Here is a 17,544-nt window from a genome sequence, read left to right as displayed (position 1 = left end):
AAAGAAATAACTTACATGCCCTATGAACATACTGCACCATAATTACATTGGTGAAAACACTGGTTCTTAATACTAACTGGCACAGTACAGAATCACATATGTTCTCATTCTAATCTAATCTCAATAAAAGCAAATGAAAAAATTAAATAATATGAACCTTATGGCAAAGATGACAAAAACTAATATCTGTACATCTGTATAAAACTGTATTTGTACATGTATGATGTGTACTTGTGCAAAGAAAAAGGTCTAGAGGGATATGTAAATTTAACATTGATTAACTGAAAAAGTTAAAATATTAAAACTATCAGAAACACTATTAAGAACAAACCTTATGCACATATGGACGAACTAAGTCATCAAGTTTGTATAGTATCCTATCAATAACTTTTACAAGTAAATGACGCTCTTGATCCTCAAGTGTAGGAGACATCAGTAGAGGAAGAATCTGATTAAACAAAGGACCAGCTCCAAATTCACGAGCTTTATCAGTAATCTGACGCAATGCAGCCTGGGAAAAAGAGCAGAGTAATAGGTGTGGTTTCTTTATAATCAAGCATCTTGAATGAGCAAATTACTCAAAGAAGAGTTTCCATAATTTAATATGTTGGTGTTTACTTTTATACACATTTTACACAGACAGCATGAGTTCATTTCCATCCAAATTACTCTGGAATTTCAACTACTATGATAGAAATTTTATGTTAATTCAAAAGAGTAATTTAATAGAACAAAAGAACCACAGAGGTGTGTACCAAATTAGCCTTCACTTCCCCTAAAGTATCTTTCATTTCCAAGGCACATATAGTGTTAATATAATCCCTCACTAATTTCACTAATTATCTTCAAGCTTTAAGCATATTTTAAAGGCCTTGAGAAACGGAGAATCTCATGTTTCACCATCTTTTTTTTTTTTTTTTAATTATACTTTAAGTTCTAGGATACATGTGCATAACGTGCAGGTTTGTTACATATGTATATTTGTGCCATGTTGGTGTGCTGCACCCATCAACTCGTCAGCACCCATCAATTCATCATTTATATCATGTATAACTCCCCAATGCAATCACTCCCCCCTCCCCCCTCCCCATGATAGGCCCCAGTGTGTGATGTTCCCCTTCCCGAGTCCAAGTGATCTCATTGTTCAGTTCCCATCTATGAGTGAGAACATGCGATGTTTGTTTCAGCATCTTTATTAGCTTTTTTAACCAAAGAATTTTGTGCTAACTCCAGCTGGGCATGGTGGCTCACACCTGTAATCCCAACACTTTGGGAGACTGAGGCGGGAGGATCTCTTGAGCCCTGGAGTATTTAAATAATAAAAACAAACGGCTGGGCATGGTGGCTCACGCCTGTAATCCCAGCACTTTGGGAGGCTGAGGCAGGTTAATCATTTGAGGTCAGGAGTTCAAGACCAGCCTGGCCAACATGGTGAAACCCTGTCTCTACTAAAAATACAGAAATTAGCAGGGCGTGGGCGTGCATGCCTGTAATCCCAGCTACGTGGGAGGCTGAGGCAGGAGAAGTGCTTGAACCCAAGAGGCAGAGGTTGCAGTGAGCCAAGACTGCACCACTGCACTCCAGCCTGGGTAAGACAGCAAGACCCTGTCTCAAACATATATATATATATAATATTAATAATAAAAACAAGCAAAAAAGTTAAATCCTTCACACTACATAAATTTTTTTCCCTCATGCTATGTCCTCGATAAAGATGAAGAGAGTAATTATAAATTCCTAAACACAAAAATATAACACTACCAAAAGTTAATTTTTTTGTGGGGAAAGCTTTCTAAATAACCTTTACCAATTTGGGCCACTTGGAAGAGTAAAGGAAAGACCACACTCCAGCGGGTTATACCAATAGTTCAGTACTATTTTGTGGCCTACATTTCCTGGTGAAAAAATTAAAAACATTTTTAAAAATATAAACTTGGCCAGGTGCAGTACCTCACACCTGTAATCCCAGCACTCTAGGAGGTAGGCCAAGGCAGCAGGATCACTTGAGACCAGCCTGGGCAACATGGCAAAACCCTATCTCTACAAAAACTACAAAATTTTTTTTAAATTAAATAAATAAGCAACAAACATGACAATTTAACAAACTGAGACTTACCTTTCTCATTGGTGGTGTTCCATTCTTAATTTTTAAAAGCAACTTCATTATTTTTCTCTCTTTTTGCTCTTCTGGACTAAGTGTTGATTCGTCAACATCAACCTACAGTAAAAAGAAAAAAATGTTAAGGGAAGTTGAAATGTTATGATTTATAATTCTGGAACAAAATGTAATAGTTTATTTCTGCTAGTATCACTTACCAATAGTTTATCAAAGTACTGAATATCATCAGGTTTTAAAAATGGAAGATTTCCAGATGGCTGATCATTAACACTTTTCATAGTTCGATCTTCAGTTTGCATGTGGAAACCAGTCATACCACCCAAAGGTGTTGGAGTAGCTGTCAGTTTTCGAGCTGGAGTTCGAATAGGAACATAACCAGCTGGAGGAGGAAGTACCTAATAAAAGTTATAAGACAGTTTAGGATTTTCTTAACTTAAAAAACAGCATAAGGAACAATATTTGCACTTAAAATATTTTAGTTTATTAGCTAATAAGGTTTTTATTTGCTTGGAGACAACATCTATCTTGCTTTTCTATCTTAATTAGAAACTTAAAACATCTGCTTCTCATCTGCTAACTGATTATATCAGTGGTGTAGGGAACTGAGGAAATACAAGAGAAGAGCTTAGAAAACACTGATCACGTTCAAACATGTTGTGGGTCAAAATGTCAAATTATTAAAAATTTGAAAATTATAAAATCTGAGTCAGCAATTCCAAAAAATTGCTCTAGTCGAGCAAATAACATTTCATAAGTATTTATATAAAATGGAAATAAGCTTATATGGGGCATAAAACATAAAAAGTTTAATTTTAGTATTAAAATATCACATAAATTCCTGCACTATAAAATCTTTTAAGTGTAAAACTCTACAAAAAATTAGTTAAATGCATAAAAACTAAAACCAAAATGTCTGCCAAAGCCCTGTAAAATACACACCACCTGATCAAACCTTTTGCAAAACAAGCAAAATTTCAAAAAATGCAGGCTGAAAATCACAAAGATTTTTTTTTTTTAAAGCTGGTAACAGACTTACAAAAAAACAAAAACAAAAACAAAAACAAACACAACTTCTGGGCAGGCCAGGTGTGGTGTCTCACGCCTGTAATCCCAGCACTTTGGGAGGCTGAGATGGGAGGAACGCTTGAGCCCAGGAGTTTGAGACCAGCCTGGGCAACATGGTAAGACCCCATCTCTATTTTATATAATTTAACATATAGTAAAAGAAAAAAAATACAGCTTCCTGGGGAGGTTGATAAACCTATACACGTCTTCTCCAGTGAGCCTAAAATTGTTGTCTAATAGACATTAAAGATTAAATTATGTTAAATTTACATTGATGCTATCTGTACTCCGTACAGATATTTTTTGTTGCTAGTTAATGTCTGCACCAGCACAGACCACTAAGCATTTTGGATAAAGTGGATACTCTATAGACGTGAGACCTAGGGAAATCAATGTCAAGTCCATAGGCATCACTTGCCATTAAGGATTTAAAGGTCTACTATATTTTTACATTCACTAGTAAGGATGTTGCTTATTAGTAGGATTCACTGAGGGAGACTTTTCCTCCTAGTGACTCTAAGGAAATCAATGACTACGACTGAGAAAGACACTCAGGCAGTCAACAGTAAGTTGTATCTATACCCACAGCATTGTGTGGAAGCTACAAAAAGCTTTAAGGCAAAACTTCATGCAAACTTGAAACAAATACTCAAACATAAATAACAGGGATCAAAAACAAAACAAGGCTGGACACAGTGGCTCATGCCTACAATCCCAGCAGTTTGGGAGGTCAATGTGGGAGGATACTTTGAGCCTAGGAGTTTGAGACCAGCCTGGCAACACAGTGAGACTCCATTATCTACAAAAAAAAAAAAAAATTAGCCAGGTATGGTGGTGCATGCCTGTAGCCCCCGCTACTCAGGAGGCTGAGGCAGGAGGATCACTTGAGCCCAGGAGTTCAAGGCTGCAGCAAGCTATGTCGGCGCCACTGCTCTCCAGTCTGGGCAACACAGTGAGACCCTGTCTCTAAAACAAAACAAAATAAAACAAAAAACATATGCATGAACTGTTAAAAATCAATAGTCATTAACAGAAAAAGCTCTATAAAGGCCATCAGATGACTTACAAAGTTATCTGGTACCCCTTGGTTATGATGTCAGGTATATGACCACAGGCTATCTTCAGACTGACAAATACTCCCTGAGTACGAGGCACCTAGAAAATTTTATAGTTCAAAATAAATTTTAGGTTGATATGGTAAAAAGAAGGCTGGGCACGGTAACTCACGCCTGTAATCCCAGCACTTTGGAAGGATGAAAAGGACGGATCACTTGAGGTCAGGAGTTCAAGACCAGCCTGGCCAACATGGCGAAACCGTGTCTCTATTAGAAATACAAAAATCAGTCAGGCATGGTGGTGGGCGCCTATAATCCCAGCTACTCGGGAGACTGAGGCAAGAGAATCGCTTGAACCTGGAAGGCAGAGGTTGCAATGAGCCGAAATCACGCCACTGCACTCCAACACAGTGACAAAGAGTGAGACTCCATCTTAAAAAAAAAAAAAAAAAAAAAAAAGGAATATTCTTTGTGTCCACTGACAATCCATAAACTTAAGTACACGAAATCTTGGTGAAGCACCAAGTAAAATAACCACAATCTTTAAATAAGCTTATTCCTGGGACTGCTAGAAAACTGAAGCACCAGCAGTTCTCAAAGTATAACCGATAGACCTGTATACAAGTCCTTGAGATGTCTTTCAAATAGTAATAGAATCATGTTGCTCATTTCTTTTCATCTCTATTTGGAACTGAAATATACCTGGAAATAGCTAAGAGAATGGAATGACAATAGTAAATTTGGGCAAAGCCAATGCAAGCTTGATCAATTTTTTTCACTATTTAAAATAAATGCATATCCTAAATACCATCTCATTCATATTTGATGTACTACCTTATATCCTTCTGGGAACATAGCATCTAATTCCTCATCAGAAAGTGGGCGATTTCTCTCATCAATTTCTCTTTCCCATCGCCAAGCCTGAAGCTGTTCAGGAGTCATACTCATTATGTGACCTACCAAGAAAAGCAAAGTTTTATATACTCTATAGTGCAAGACTGTATTATTACATATATCTTTGAGATAAAAGAGAATTAAGATCAACCCTATTATTTATTTTGCTTTTACATTATAAATGCAAACCAAGACTTAAATTTTTATATCTCTTTATTCTTGCTAGAAGTTGAGATTAACAGCACACAGAATACCACAAAGAAAAAAAATTAAATAATTTATGGAGAAAAAACCAATTATTTCCAATGAGAGAGAGAGTTCTACCTGGAGTAGGGGTAGCCATGTTCATGGCTGGTGTGCCAATTGGTGTTTTTCCAGGGGTCAGAACTGGAGTGCTTCCACCCATCTGACTAGCTGGTGTTTCATCCCACCGTGATTTTCTTTTACTGGCTCCAGGAGTCGGTGTTTCACCAATAGAATCTCCACCTCGATCTGTTCTAGGAGTCTCAGCCCATCCACTTCCATGCCCAGGAGTATCTTTAAAAAGAAAGAGTGAGTAAAACCACAATTTTAATTACTGTTAAAATATTCTTTATTCTCAAACAGTTATACTCAAAACTATCAAGTTCTAAAACAGAATATTCCTAAAATGGTGACCCATTTAAAGTTGTTTGAGACCAGCCTGACCAACATGGTGAAACTCTGTCTCTACGAAAAATACAAAAGTTAGCCAGGTGTGGTGGTGGGTGCCTGTAATCCCAGCTACTCAGGAGGCTGAGGCAAAAGAATCTCTCAAACCTGGCCGGGCACAGTGGCTCACACCTGTAACCCCAGCACTTTGGGAGGCCAAGGCGGGTGGATCACGAGGTCAGGAGATCGAGACCATCCTGGATAACACGGTGAAACCCCGTCTCTACTAAAAATACAAAAAAATTAGCCAGGCGTGGTGGCGGGCACCTGTAGTCCCAGCTATTTGGGAGGCTGAGGCAGGAGAATGGCATGAACTCGGGAGGCGGAAGTTGCAGTGAGCAGAGATCACGCCACTGCACTCCAGCCTGGGCGACAGAGCGAGACTCCATCTCAAAAAAAAAAAAAAAAAGAATCACTTGAACCCGGAAGGCAGACGTTGCAGTGAGGCAAGAGCGCACCACTGCACTCTAGCTTGGGTGACAGAGTGAGACTCTGTCTCAACAACAGCAACAAAAAAGTAAATTTGATGTTAGGTACATTTTTCCATAATAAAAAACAAAGGGTGGCTGGGCGGGGTGGCTCAAGCCTGTAATCCCAGCACTTTGGGAGGCCGAGGCGGGTGGATCACGAGGTCAGGAGATCGAGACCCTCCTGGCTAACACGGTGAAACCCCCCGTCTCTACTAAAAATACAAAAAACTAGCCGGGCGCAGTGGCGGGCGCCAGTAGTCCCAGCTACTGGGAGGCTGAGGCGAGAGAATGGCAGGAACCCGGGAGGCGGAGCTTGCAGTGAGCCGAGATCGCACCACTGCACTCCAGCCTGGGCGACACAGGGAGACTCCGTCTCAAAAAAAAAAAAAAAACAAAGGGTAAGCCAGGCACAGTGGTTCATGCCTGTAATCCCAACACTTTGGCAGGAGAGCACCTGAAGCCAGGAGTTCAAGACTAGGCTGGGCAATAAAGCAAAACATTGTCTCTCTACAAAAAATTTAAAACTTAGCCGGGGACCGGGCGCAGTGGCTCACGCCTATAATCCCAGCACTTCGGCAGGCCGAGGGGGGACGGATCATCTGAGGTCCAGAGTTCAAGACCCGCCTGACCAGCATGGAGAAACCCCGTCTCTGAGGCTGCAGTGAGCTGAGATTGCGCCATTGCATTCCAGCCTGCACAGTAAGAGCAAAACTCTGTCTCAAAAAAAAAAAAAAAAAAAATCAGCCAGGCATGGTGGCATGCCCCTATAGTCTCAGCTACTCAGAAGGCTGAGATGGGAAGATTGCTTGAGCCTAGGATGTCAAGGCTACAGTGAGCAAGACCCTGTCTCTAAAGAAACAAATAAAATCAAAGGTTACGGCCTACTAACTTTACTCTAGCCTAAGGTTCTTAAATCTTAAACCTCTTCAAGAAGTGAAAAAAATCAAGCATATGATCTGTTCTGTTCTTAATCTGTCCCCTTATATGCGTCCACCCAGGAATAAATAGAACACATTTCAGTCTGTAAACATACCACTCAACATTTCACCCACACACCCATACTCCACTAGAAGTACCTCTCTCTGTTTTGGGGGTTTCATCCCATCTGTTTTTACGAGCACTGGAAGTTGCGCCTCCATGGCCTGGTGTCGCGTGGCCTGGTGTATCGCCTCGTCCAGGAGTAGCAGCTCCCGCCGGTGTGTGGCTAGGTGTAGGATCCCATATTTTTGAGCCTGGGGTTGCTCCAGGAGTCTCACTTCCCTTTGCACGACCTGGTGTCTCATCCCATCTTAAGGAAGGAGTATGCCCAGGGGTCTTAAAAAGGCAAAAAAAAAATTTATTTCACACACCCACATAGAAATAGTTAGAAAATTTCCATAAAATAAAAAACTTGAAATGAAAAATATTTTAGTTCTATGCACTATAATTAACTTAGAGGACACTACCTCTACCTAAAGGAAAAGATACCTACTTTCTAGCAAATGTTTATGATTAAAAACAATGTAAAGTTTCAATCTGAAGCACTGACAAAAGTTCCAGTTTAAAAAAACAAAATATGGCCGGGCGCAGTGGCTCAAGCCTGTAATCCCAGCACTTTGGGGGGCCGAGACGGGCGGATCACGAGGTCAGGAGATCGAGACCATCCTGGCTAACACGGTGAAACCCCGTCTCTACTAAAAAATACAAAAAAAAAAAACTAGCCGGGCAAGGTGGCGGGCGCCTGTAGTCCCAGCTACTCCGGAGGCTGAGGCAGGAGAATGGCGTGAACCCGAGAGGAGGAGCTTGCAGTGAGCTGAGATCCAGCCACTGTACTCTAGCCTGGGTGACAGAGCCAGACTCCGTCTCAAAAAAAATAAAAATAAAAAAATAAAAAAAAATATTCTGGGTATGAATCTTTGATATGCTATTAACAGCTCTGTGACTTTGGGGGAAATCAATAAAGTTTCTCTGTCTAGATCTGTAATCGAAGGCTTTCAGCTCTAATTACATTAGTACTTCTCAAAGTGGGGCTTAGAGACACATATTTAGGGGAGAAGGAATTCATGCGTTCTAAGAAAATAGTCCTGCTGATATTTTGTTCAATTGTGTGTGTTTAATTAATATAAGCATGCTTCAGATCACCTACGTAAATTTTTTTTTTTTTTTTGAGACGGAGTCTTCCTCTGTCACCCAGGCTGGAGTGCCGTGGCACAATATTGGCTCACTGCAAGCTCCACCTCCTGGGTAATCTTGAGATCAGTTTGTATTTACAGTTACATGTGTACCAGATAATATTACCCTAGCTGAGGCTGGTAAGATTAATGAAAAAAGATGAGACGTGGATTTTCATTTGTTTTTTGACAGAGGGTCTCACTCTGCCGCCCAGGTTGAGTGCAGTGGCACAATCACGGCTCACTGCAGTCTCCACCTACCAGGCTCAAGCGATCCTCCCATGTCAGTCTCCTGAGTAGCTGAGACTACATACAGGAGCACACCACCCCACCCGGTTAATTTCTTTTTCCTTGGAGAGATAAGCATCTTACTATGCTGCCCAGGCTGAGAGGTGGGTTTAAGTAACATCAAAGGTTCCACGGTAGTTCACAGAGTAACAGCTGGACAACTGACTGCATGGGACAGCAAAAGAATCTCCACCAATAAAGACAGTGTCATATCAAAGTAGCATAGAGTTGAGTGTAAAAAAAACAAAATTTGTACTTATATACTGCCTCATAAGTATTCCATAGGATGTGTAATGTACTTTATATATTTGTTTTAAAGTTGGGAGCTCTTGGCTGGTACGGTGGCTCACGCCCGTAATCCCAGCACTTTGGGAGGCCGAGGCGGGCAGCTCACAAGGTCAGGAGATCAAGACCATCCTGGCTAAAACGGTGAAACCCGTCTCTACTAAAAATACAAAAAAATTAGCCAGGCATTGTGGAGGGCGCCTGTAGTTCCAGCTACTTGGGAGGCTGAGGCAGGAGAACTGCGTGAACCCAGGAGGCGGAGTTTGCAGTGAGCCGAGATCATGCCACTGCACTCCAGCGGGGGCAATAGAGTGAGATCCCGTCTCAAAAAGAACAAAAAAAAAAATTGGGAAAGTTGGGAGCTCTTATAGACACAAGGACTTTATCTACCTTTATGTTTGCAAATTTGCATAGTACCATTAAACAAGTTTAAGACTCAATAGTTTTTCCTTTAAAAAGATACTACTCAGGGCCAGGCATGGTGGTTCAAGCCTGTAATCCTAGCACTTTGGGAGGCCAGGCAGGCAGATCAATTGAGGCCAGGAGTTGAGACCAGCCTGGCCAACATGGCAAAAGCCCATTTCCACTAAAAATAAAAAATAAAAATAGCTGGGTGTGGTGGTGCGCACTTGTAATTCCAGCTACTCAGGAGGGTGAAGCACGAGAATTGCCTAAACCCAGGAGGCGGAGGCTGCAACGAGCCAAGATCGCGCCACGCACTCCAGCCTGGGTGACAGAGTGAGACTCTGTCTCAAAAAAAAAAAAAAAAAAAAAAAAAAAAGATATTACTGTTACTCAGGGTTGAAAAATTCTGGATTAGGTAAATAAAGCACACAAATCATTTAAAATCTCCATTCTGGCATCTGTCCCTCCTGCTGAATTATAAGGAAAGGTGGGAAATAAATTCTATTATCTAATTCCTACATTTATGACTAGAGTACAGTTGTATTAAATGAACAGAACAAAAAAAAAGTCTGAGTCTCTGAATTATTGATTTATTTATTTATTTTGAGACAGAGCCTCACTCTGTCACCCAGGTCAGAGTGCAATGGCACAGTCTCAGCTCCCTGCAACCTCTGCCTCCCGGGTTCAAGCGATTTTCCTGCCTCAGCCTCCTGAGTAGCTGGGATTACAGGTGCCTGCCACCACGCCTGGCTAATTTTTTGTATTTTTAGTAGAGACGGGGTTTGACTATGTTGGCCAGGCTGGTCTCAAACTCCCAACCTCAGGTGATCTGCCCACTTGGCCTCCCAAAGTGCTGGGATTACAGGCATGAGCCAGCACGCCTGGCCAAGTCTCTGTAGTTTCTATAAGAAAGATATCAGCGTATCAGCTCTCACACCAGGCGCAGTGGCTCACACCTGTAATCCCAGCACTTTGAGAGGCTGAGGCGGGTGGGTCACCTAAAGTTGGGAGTTTGAGACCAGCCTGGCCAACATGGCAAAACCCCGTCTCTCCTAAAAATTAGCCAGGTGTGGCGGCAGGCACCTATAATCCCAGCTACTTGGGAGGCTGAGGCAGGAGACTCGCTTGAACCCAGGAGGTGGAGGGTACACGGGGGCCGAAATCATGCCATTGCACTCTAGTCAGGGTGACAGAGCAAGACTCTGTCTCAAAAAAAAAAAAAAAAAGAAAAAAAAAAGAAAGATATCAGCTCGTGTCTAGTTATGTGCATACAGTTAAACAATTACCAGGACAAACTTCTTTCTCTTTCTCAAACTTAGTACTGAATGTCATCCACAGAATTAAAGTTAGTAGTTACTTGGCTGGACACGGTAGCTCATAACTGTAATCCCAGCACTTTGGGAGGCCAAGGTGGGGGGATCACTTGAGGCCAGGGGTTCAGCACCAGCCTGGCCAACATGGAGAAACGCTGTCTCTACTAAAAACACAAAAATTAGCTGGGCCTGATGGCACATGCCTGTAATCCCAGCTACTTGGGAGGCTGAGGCACAAGAGTCACTTGAGTCTGGGAGGCAGAGATTGCAATGAGATGAGGTTGCACCAATGCACTCCAGCTACCCAAGGGTAACAGAGCAAGACTGTCTCAAAAATTAAAATTAAAATTAAAGCCAGTAGTTACTTATATTGAGCAGAACCATATCCCTTCTACATATCACTAAGCAAATGAGAAGTCCTCACCTTAAAGTAAATTGTTTAGAAATTATGTATTAGGTTTTGTATATCCCAATTCTGGGTTTGGGGAAATACTGCATGATCTGATAGGTTTTATCTTGATTTATAAGTTAAATCTATAGCAGTCCACGCTAGAGCTAATAGTGATTTAGACAAGGATGGTAGAGGCAGAGCTCATGAAAAGTGGCTAGCTCCTTAATATATTTAAAGCTGATGCCAAGAAAATGTATATGGGTAGGATATGGGATAAGAGAATAAGGAGTATAGGATGACTCCCTAAATGTTTTTTTGTTGTTGTTCTTGTTTTTGTTGTTTTTTTTTTTTGAGACACAGTCTCGCTCTGTTGCCAAGACTGGAGTGCAGTGGCGCGATCTCTGCTCACTGCAACCTCCACCTCCCGGGTTCAAGTGATTCTCCTGCCTCAGCCTCCAGAGCAGCTGGGATTACAGGCGCTCGCCAACACACCAGGCTAACTTTTGTATTTTTACTAGAGTAAAAACACACCATGTTGGCCAGGCTGGTCTCGAACTCCTGACCTCAAATAATTCACCCACCTTGGCCTCCCAAAGTGCTGGGATTACAGGCATGAGCCACTGCACCTGGTCCTAAATGTTTTGCTTGAGCCGAACAGACACGGGAAAGACCAGGGGAGCAGGATTGAGAAGAGATGTATGCGAAGAAAATCAGTAATTTTCTTTCAGAAATACTGATTTTTGAAATGCCCATTGAACAGCCAAATAAGTATGTCAGGCTGAACAAACACGCAAGTCTATGGAACAGAAGCAAAGGAAAGATTTATAAGTTTGGGAGCTATTTTATACAAATGGTATATAAAGACAAGAATGAGATCCTAGGGATCGAGCACTGATGGAAAAGAATCCAAAAAACTCAGCACTACTATAACACCCCAAAGTTCGGAGGTAAGAATGAGGATCCAGCAAACAAGACTAAGGAGTAGTGTAACCAGTGAGATTTTGAGGAGAAGCAAGAAAGACTAAAACCCAGAGACTAAGAGAGAAAAGGGTATGAAGAAGTGTCAAATGTTCTTGATATGCTAAGTCATATGAGAAATGAAAATACACTTTTTAAATTTATCAATTAGGGGTCAAGTGACCTTGACAAGAGATTTTAGGTGGAGTAGACTAGAACTATGTAAGAAGACTAGAAACTACGTAAGACTAGAACTGACGGTCCTCGGCGGGTCTGGATGTGGCGGGTTGCTTTCCAAAATGGCGCGCGCGCTGAGGGCTGCAGCCACGAATGCCAGACTGGGGAGAAACCAGAAAGGAGAGCAAGTCCTGTAAAAACAACAGCTACTACTTCGGCCGAACTCCAGGCATGACCAGCTTTCTGTTGGGAACACTCAAAGGGTTTTTTTTCCAGACTCCAAGCTCCCATACCAACAGTAAGAGCTTCTTCCACATCATGGCCCTTGGATCAAGTGGCAGGTTCTGTGTGAAACCTTGGTCGACTCAATCATGTAGCCACAGCAGTGCCAGATTTGGAAAACGTACAACATTTTACAAGAATATTCTGGGGGCCCCGGTAAGTGAAGCGGTCCCTCTTCCTGAACATGAAATATCTGTTGTTTTTGTCAACCTGGGAAATACCAAGATGGAACTGCTTCATGCATTGGGATGTGACAGTCCAATTGCAGGTTTTCTGCAGAAAAACAAGGCTGGAGGAATGCATCACATCTGCATCGAGATGGGGAATAACATTTTGATGGCAATTTAATCATGATTTTCATGTGTATCTTGATAACGTCAAAGGTGGATAATGGTAATGCAGCTGTGATGGATTTGACAAAAAAGATCTGCAGTCTAAGTGAAAAGGTCAAAATAGGAGCACATGGAAAACCAGTGGTTTTTCTCCATCCTAAAGACTGTGGTGAGGGGCCGCGCGCGGTGGCTCATGCCTGTAATCCCAGCACTTTGGGAGGCCAAGGCGAGCGGATCACGAGGTAAGGAGATCGAGACCATCCTGGCTAACAGTGTGAAACCCTGTCTCTACTAAAAATACAAAAAATTAGCCGGGCGTGGTGGCGAGCGCCTGTGGTCCCAGCTACTCGGGAGGCTGAGGCAGGAGAATGGCGTGAACCCGGGGGGCGGAGCTTGCAGTGAGCCGAGATCTCGCCACTGCACTCCAGCCTGGGCGACAGAGCAAGACTCCGTCTCAAAAAAAAAAAAGACTGTGCTGGAGTCCTTGTGGAAGTGGAGCAAGCTTGATTTGTATTTGCAAGCAACTAAATTAATTGACCTGAAAAAGCCTATCAAATACTATCAAAAGGTACTATGACATTGAGTCCTTCGCTGCTTCCAACATGTAAAAGTTCACCATTAAAAACTGAATTACAAAGATAAAAATATATACATATATAAATCCATAAATATGTAATTATTTAGATTAACAAACATTTGTTAATTTGAATCTGAAGATTAGGGAACACTACCAAAATCATATAGAAATAAATTATTCCTCTTCTACAATGGGGTAATTGAATGTAAAAAAAAAAAGACTAGAACTATGTAAGCAGAGAAAGCCAGTACAAACAACTCATTCAAAGCACTTGTGGCTCATGCCTGTAATCCCAGCACTTTGCAAGGCTGAGGCAGACAGACTGCTTAAGCCCAGGAGTTTGAGACCAGCCTGGACAACACAGTGAGACCCGTTTCTACAAAAAATAAAAAACTAGCCAGGCATGGTGGTACGTGTCTACAGTCCCATCTACTTGGGGGGTTGAGGTGGCAGGATCATTTGAGCCCAGGAGGTGGAGGCTGCAGTGAGCTATTATTGCGCCCCTGCACTCCAACCCTGGCAACAGAATGAGACCCTGCCTCAAGAAAAAAACAAAGAACAAAGCACTTTGTTCTAAAAAGATATAGAAACAGGATTGTCGCTGAATGAAGATGTGAATGAGGGTTAAGAGATGTTTTCTGCAGGTTTTTTGTTGCTGTTGTTAAGACAAAGCATGGGAAAACATGTTTGCTGATGATGATAATCTAGTATGGAGAAAAAAATTAATGGTACATCATGAGAGTCTCCAAGAGGGGAAGGGAAATGGTACATAAGCAAAAAGAGTGGCTTTAATTCATTATTTATTTATTTTAAGACAAAGTCTCACTCTGTTGCCCAAGCTGGAGTACAGTAGCGTTAATCTCGGCTCACTACACCCTCCACCTCCAGGGTTCAAGCGATTCTCCTGCCTCACCCTCCCAAGTAGCTGGGACTACAGGTGCATGCCACCATGCCTGGCTAATTTTTTTGTATTTTTAGTAGAGCCAGGGCTGGTCTTGAACTCCTGACCTCATGATCCGCCTGCCTCAGCCTCTCAAAATGCTGGGATTACAGGCATGAGCCACCACACCTAGCCACTTTATTTTTCTAGCAATGATTAAATATTTTCAAGTGCTTTCTAAAAAATCCATTTTAAAGGCCTTTCTATTCAGGCTAATGACAAACACAATAAAGGCACATACGATAGTTTAACATAATTAGCTGCTTTTATGCAGCACTTATATCTTTTAGTCTGCAAGTATATTATTAAATGACAGAAAACATCTAATATAACCATTTCTACAGAACTAGGAAATACATTTATAAGAATGATTTTACAGACTCCATCATTTTGTTTTTTTGAGACAGGGTCTTACTCTGTCACCAGGCTGGAATGCAATGGCACGATCATAGCTCAATGCAACCTCTACCTCCTAGGATCAAGGGATCCTCCTGTCTCAGCCCCCACCACTCCCCATACCCTAGTAGCTGGGACTACAGGCATGTGTCACTATGCCCAGCTAATTTTTTTTTTTTTTTTTTGTAAAGACAGGGTCTCCCTCTATTGCCCAAGCTGGTCTCAAACTCCTTGAGCTCAACCAATCCTTCCACCTGGGCCCCCAAAGTGCTGGGATTACAGCATGAGCCAATGCACTCCACCTCCAAAACAAATGATTAAAAAAACAAAAAAGAAAGTAGGGGAGTAGGCTGGCCAATGGAATGAAGTAGCATTGACTATTTGCAGCCTGTAGTGAGGGGCTTAAGTTATCTATCTAGAAGATAAGGAAGACCACTATATCACACTCAACCTCCACAATGTAACATACCTACAGGTCTGTATTTAATATTCTAAAAAGAACTTTCCTTACTCTATGACATGGGCTAAATTGCATGCCCCTCAAAATTTGTATGTTGAACCCCTAGTGTGGCTGTATTTGGAGATTGGGTCTTTAAGGAGGTAAATTAAGGTCAAATGAGGTCATGAGGGTGGGGCCCTAATCTAACAGACTGATGTCCTCATAGGAAGACCAGGGACAACAGAGCTTGCTGGCATAGAGAAAGGCCATGTGAGGATACAGCAAGAGAGCCCTCAACAAATACCAACCCTGTTGGCACTCTGATCTTGGATTTCAAGCCTCCAAGAACTGCGAAAAAAAATCAATGTCTGTTGTTTAAGGCACCCAGTCTGTGGTATCTTTTTATGGCAACCCAAGCAGACTAATACAGTTCATAACAAAAAAAAAATTTTAAACAGTAATAACAAAAAACAAAAAGAAATTACCTCTGCCTGATCCCAACTTGATAATTTTTTGGGAGTGGCACCAGGAGTCTGATCAGCTGTTTGATCCCAACGCCGTTTTCGTTTTGATGGAGGCTGGGACGCTGCTGCTCCATTGACGACTTTTAGTTCTCCAGCTTTAGCTTTTTCTGCTAGCTGTTGCCTAATTTCTCGCTGAAAAAAAAAAAAAACAGTGAGTGTTTACCTTTAAAATGCTTTCAATATATTTTTCTATCATTAGCACAATCATTTCCACTTAACATCCCATTTTGTACTTTGCTCATTCTCCTTTCTATGGTACTGGTGGTCTCCCTTCTATGCTAGCTGGTTCCACAGTCTGTGTGTCTTTATTTCATTTTACATAATGCCTGTCTTTCTAAACAAAAGATAACCAAGTTCAGAATTTGTAACATAGCACACTGTAGTTTATATATTGTAGGTGAAGTAAAATCTTCAGTCAACAATGGAGAACCATAATGCTTCCACTGAAAAATAGGGTTTTCTTCAAAACTAATATAAATAGCAATTAAGACTATGCAACAAGATAGAAAAATGGTAAAAGATAAAAATAGTAAATTTATACTAACAAATTATGTAAATACACATAATTTAGTGGTAATGGATGCAAATTTAATTCACTCTATACTGTTAAAATGGGGTTTTACTATCCCATTTAACTCATTCAACATATAAAATCTATTATATATTCATAATAGTAACGGAGGAGGCTGGGTACAGTGGCTCACACCTGTAATCCCAGCACTTTGGGAAGCTAAGGCGGGCAGGTCGCCTGAGGTCAGGAGTTCGAGACCAGCCTGGCCAACATAACGAAACCCCATCTCTACTAAAAAATACACAAATACGAAAATTAGCTGGGCATGGTGGCTCACACCTGCAATCCCAGGAACTCGGGAGGCTGTGGCAGGAGAATTGCTTGGACCCGGAAGGCAAAGGTTGAAAAAAAGTTGAAATTGCACCACTGCACTTCAGCCTGGGCAACAAAGCAAGACTCCACTCAAAAAACAAAAAAATAGGCGGTTACTAGACAAAATGGCATAATCTCTGTAGGCCAAAAGGAATTATTCAAAATTCTCCACTTACATCCAAACTGAAACTTACAGAATCTCACACTGAACTCTTTGACTTTTCCCTAACATACTGGGTTCAGATACACACCATCAACCTTCTCCGCACGGAAACAACCCCTGTAATGGCCAGCCACAGTGGCTCACATCTGTAATCCCAGCACTTTGGGAGGTCGAGGCAGGCAGATCACCTGAGGTCAGGAGTTCGAGACCAGCCTGGCCAACATGGTGAAACCCCATCTCTACTAAAAATACAAAAATTAGCTAGGCGTGGTGATGCACACTTGTGTTCCCAGCTCCTTAGGAGGCTGAAGTGGGAGGATAACTTGAACCTGGGAAGCGCAGGTTGCAGTGAGACGAGATCACGCCACTACACTCTAGCCTGGATGAGTGAGACTCTGTCTCAAAAAAAAAAAAAAAATCCCCTGTAAGACACATACATACATATACAGCCAAGGAGCCCAGGACTAGAAAAGGATATAGAAATGATTTTGAAAGGTGGTATAATTTGGGGGTAAGATTCTTTCTCAGTTAATTTTTATTAATACTATTAAAATATTTGTGCAGCAAATAGCAAAAAAGAAACGTAACAGTCTCTCAATCACAACTGTATTTACATTCTTTCATAACCATTAAAACAGGAGACAGGTTTACATACTTCTTCTTTAGTCAAGTGTTGTTCTCGCATTACATCCATGTAAGTCCTAGCATTCATTTTAGGATCAGGGGTCTTCCCTCCTGCAGAAAAGAAC

The 17,544-nt window shown here is 41.5% G+C and overlaps 1 protein-coding gene and 1 non-coding gene across 5 annotated transcripts in view; one reads left to right on the top strand and one right to left on the bottom strand.

Annotated features, from left to right (window-relative positions):
* SF3B1 (splicing factor 3b subunit 1) overlaps window positions 1-17,544 on the bottom strand; it is a 49,811-nt gene that overhangs the window by 12,644 nt on the left and 19,623 nt on the right. For 3 of the 4 annotated variants that reach the window (XR_004053298.1, XM_010381620.2, XM_030917085.1), the window contains 8 exons: window positions 17,451-17,530; window positions 15,711-15,881; window positions 7,370-7,607; window positions 5,458-5,670; window positions 5,074-5,195; window positions 2,317-2,514; window positions 2,117-2,218; window positions 332-511 (listed from right to left, as the gene is read on the bottom strand). Coding sequence is in view for 2 of the 4 variants with exons in the window: in XM_010381620.2 (XP_010379922.1) it covers window positions 332-511; window positions 2,117-2,218; window positions 2,317-2,514; window positions 5,074-5,195; window positions 5,458-5,670; window positions 7,370-7,607; window positions 15,711-15,881; window positions 17,451-17,530 (1,304 nt within the window). In the remaining 2 variants the exon portion in view is untranslated. Of the gene's footprint in view, window positions 1-331; window positions 512-2,116; window positions 2,219-2,316; window positions 2,515-5,073; window positions 5,196-5,457; window positions 5,671-7,369; window positions 7,608-15,710; window positions 15,882-17,450; window positions 17,531-17,544 lie in introns of those variants that run through there. The other variant, XR_004053299.1, reaches the window with a different exon arrangement.
* Window positions 1,758-1,893, top strand: LOC115893364. The gene has a single exon (XR_004053376.1). It is a non-coding gene; the product is annotated as a small nucleolar RNA SNORA4 (small nucleolar RNA).

The sequence above is a fragment of the Rhinopithecus roxellana genome, chromosome 14 (assembly GCF_007565055.1).
Source record: "Rhinopithecus roxellana isolate Shanxi Qingling chromosome 14, ASM756505v1, whole genome shotgun sequence".
In the NCBI taxonomy this organism is placed as follows: Eukaryota; Metazoa; Chordata; class Mammalia; order Primates; family Cercopithecidae; genus Rhinopithecus; species Rhinopithecus roxellana.
The sequence above is the reverse complement of the archived record's forward strand: the minus strand, read 5'-3'. Positions and strand labels throughout refer to the sequence as shown.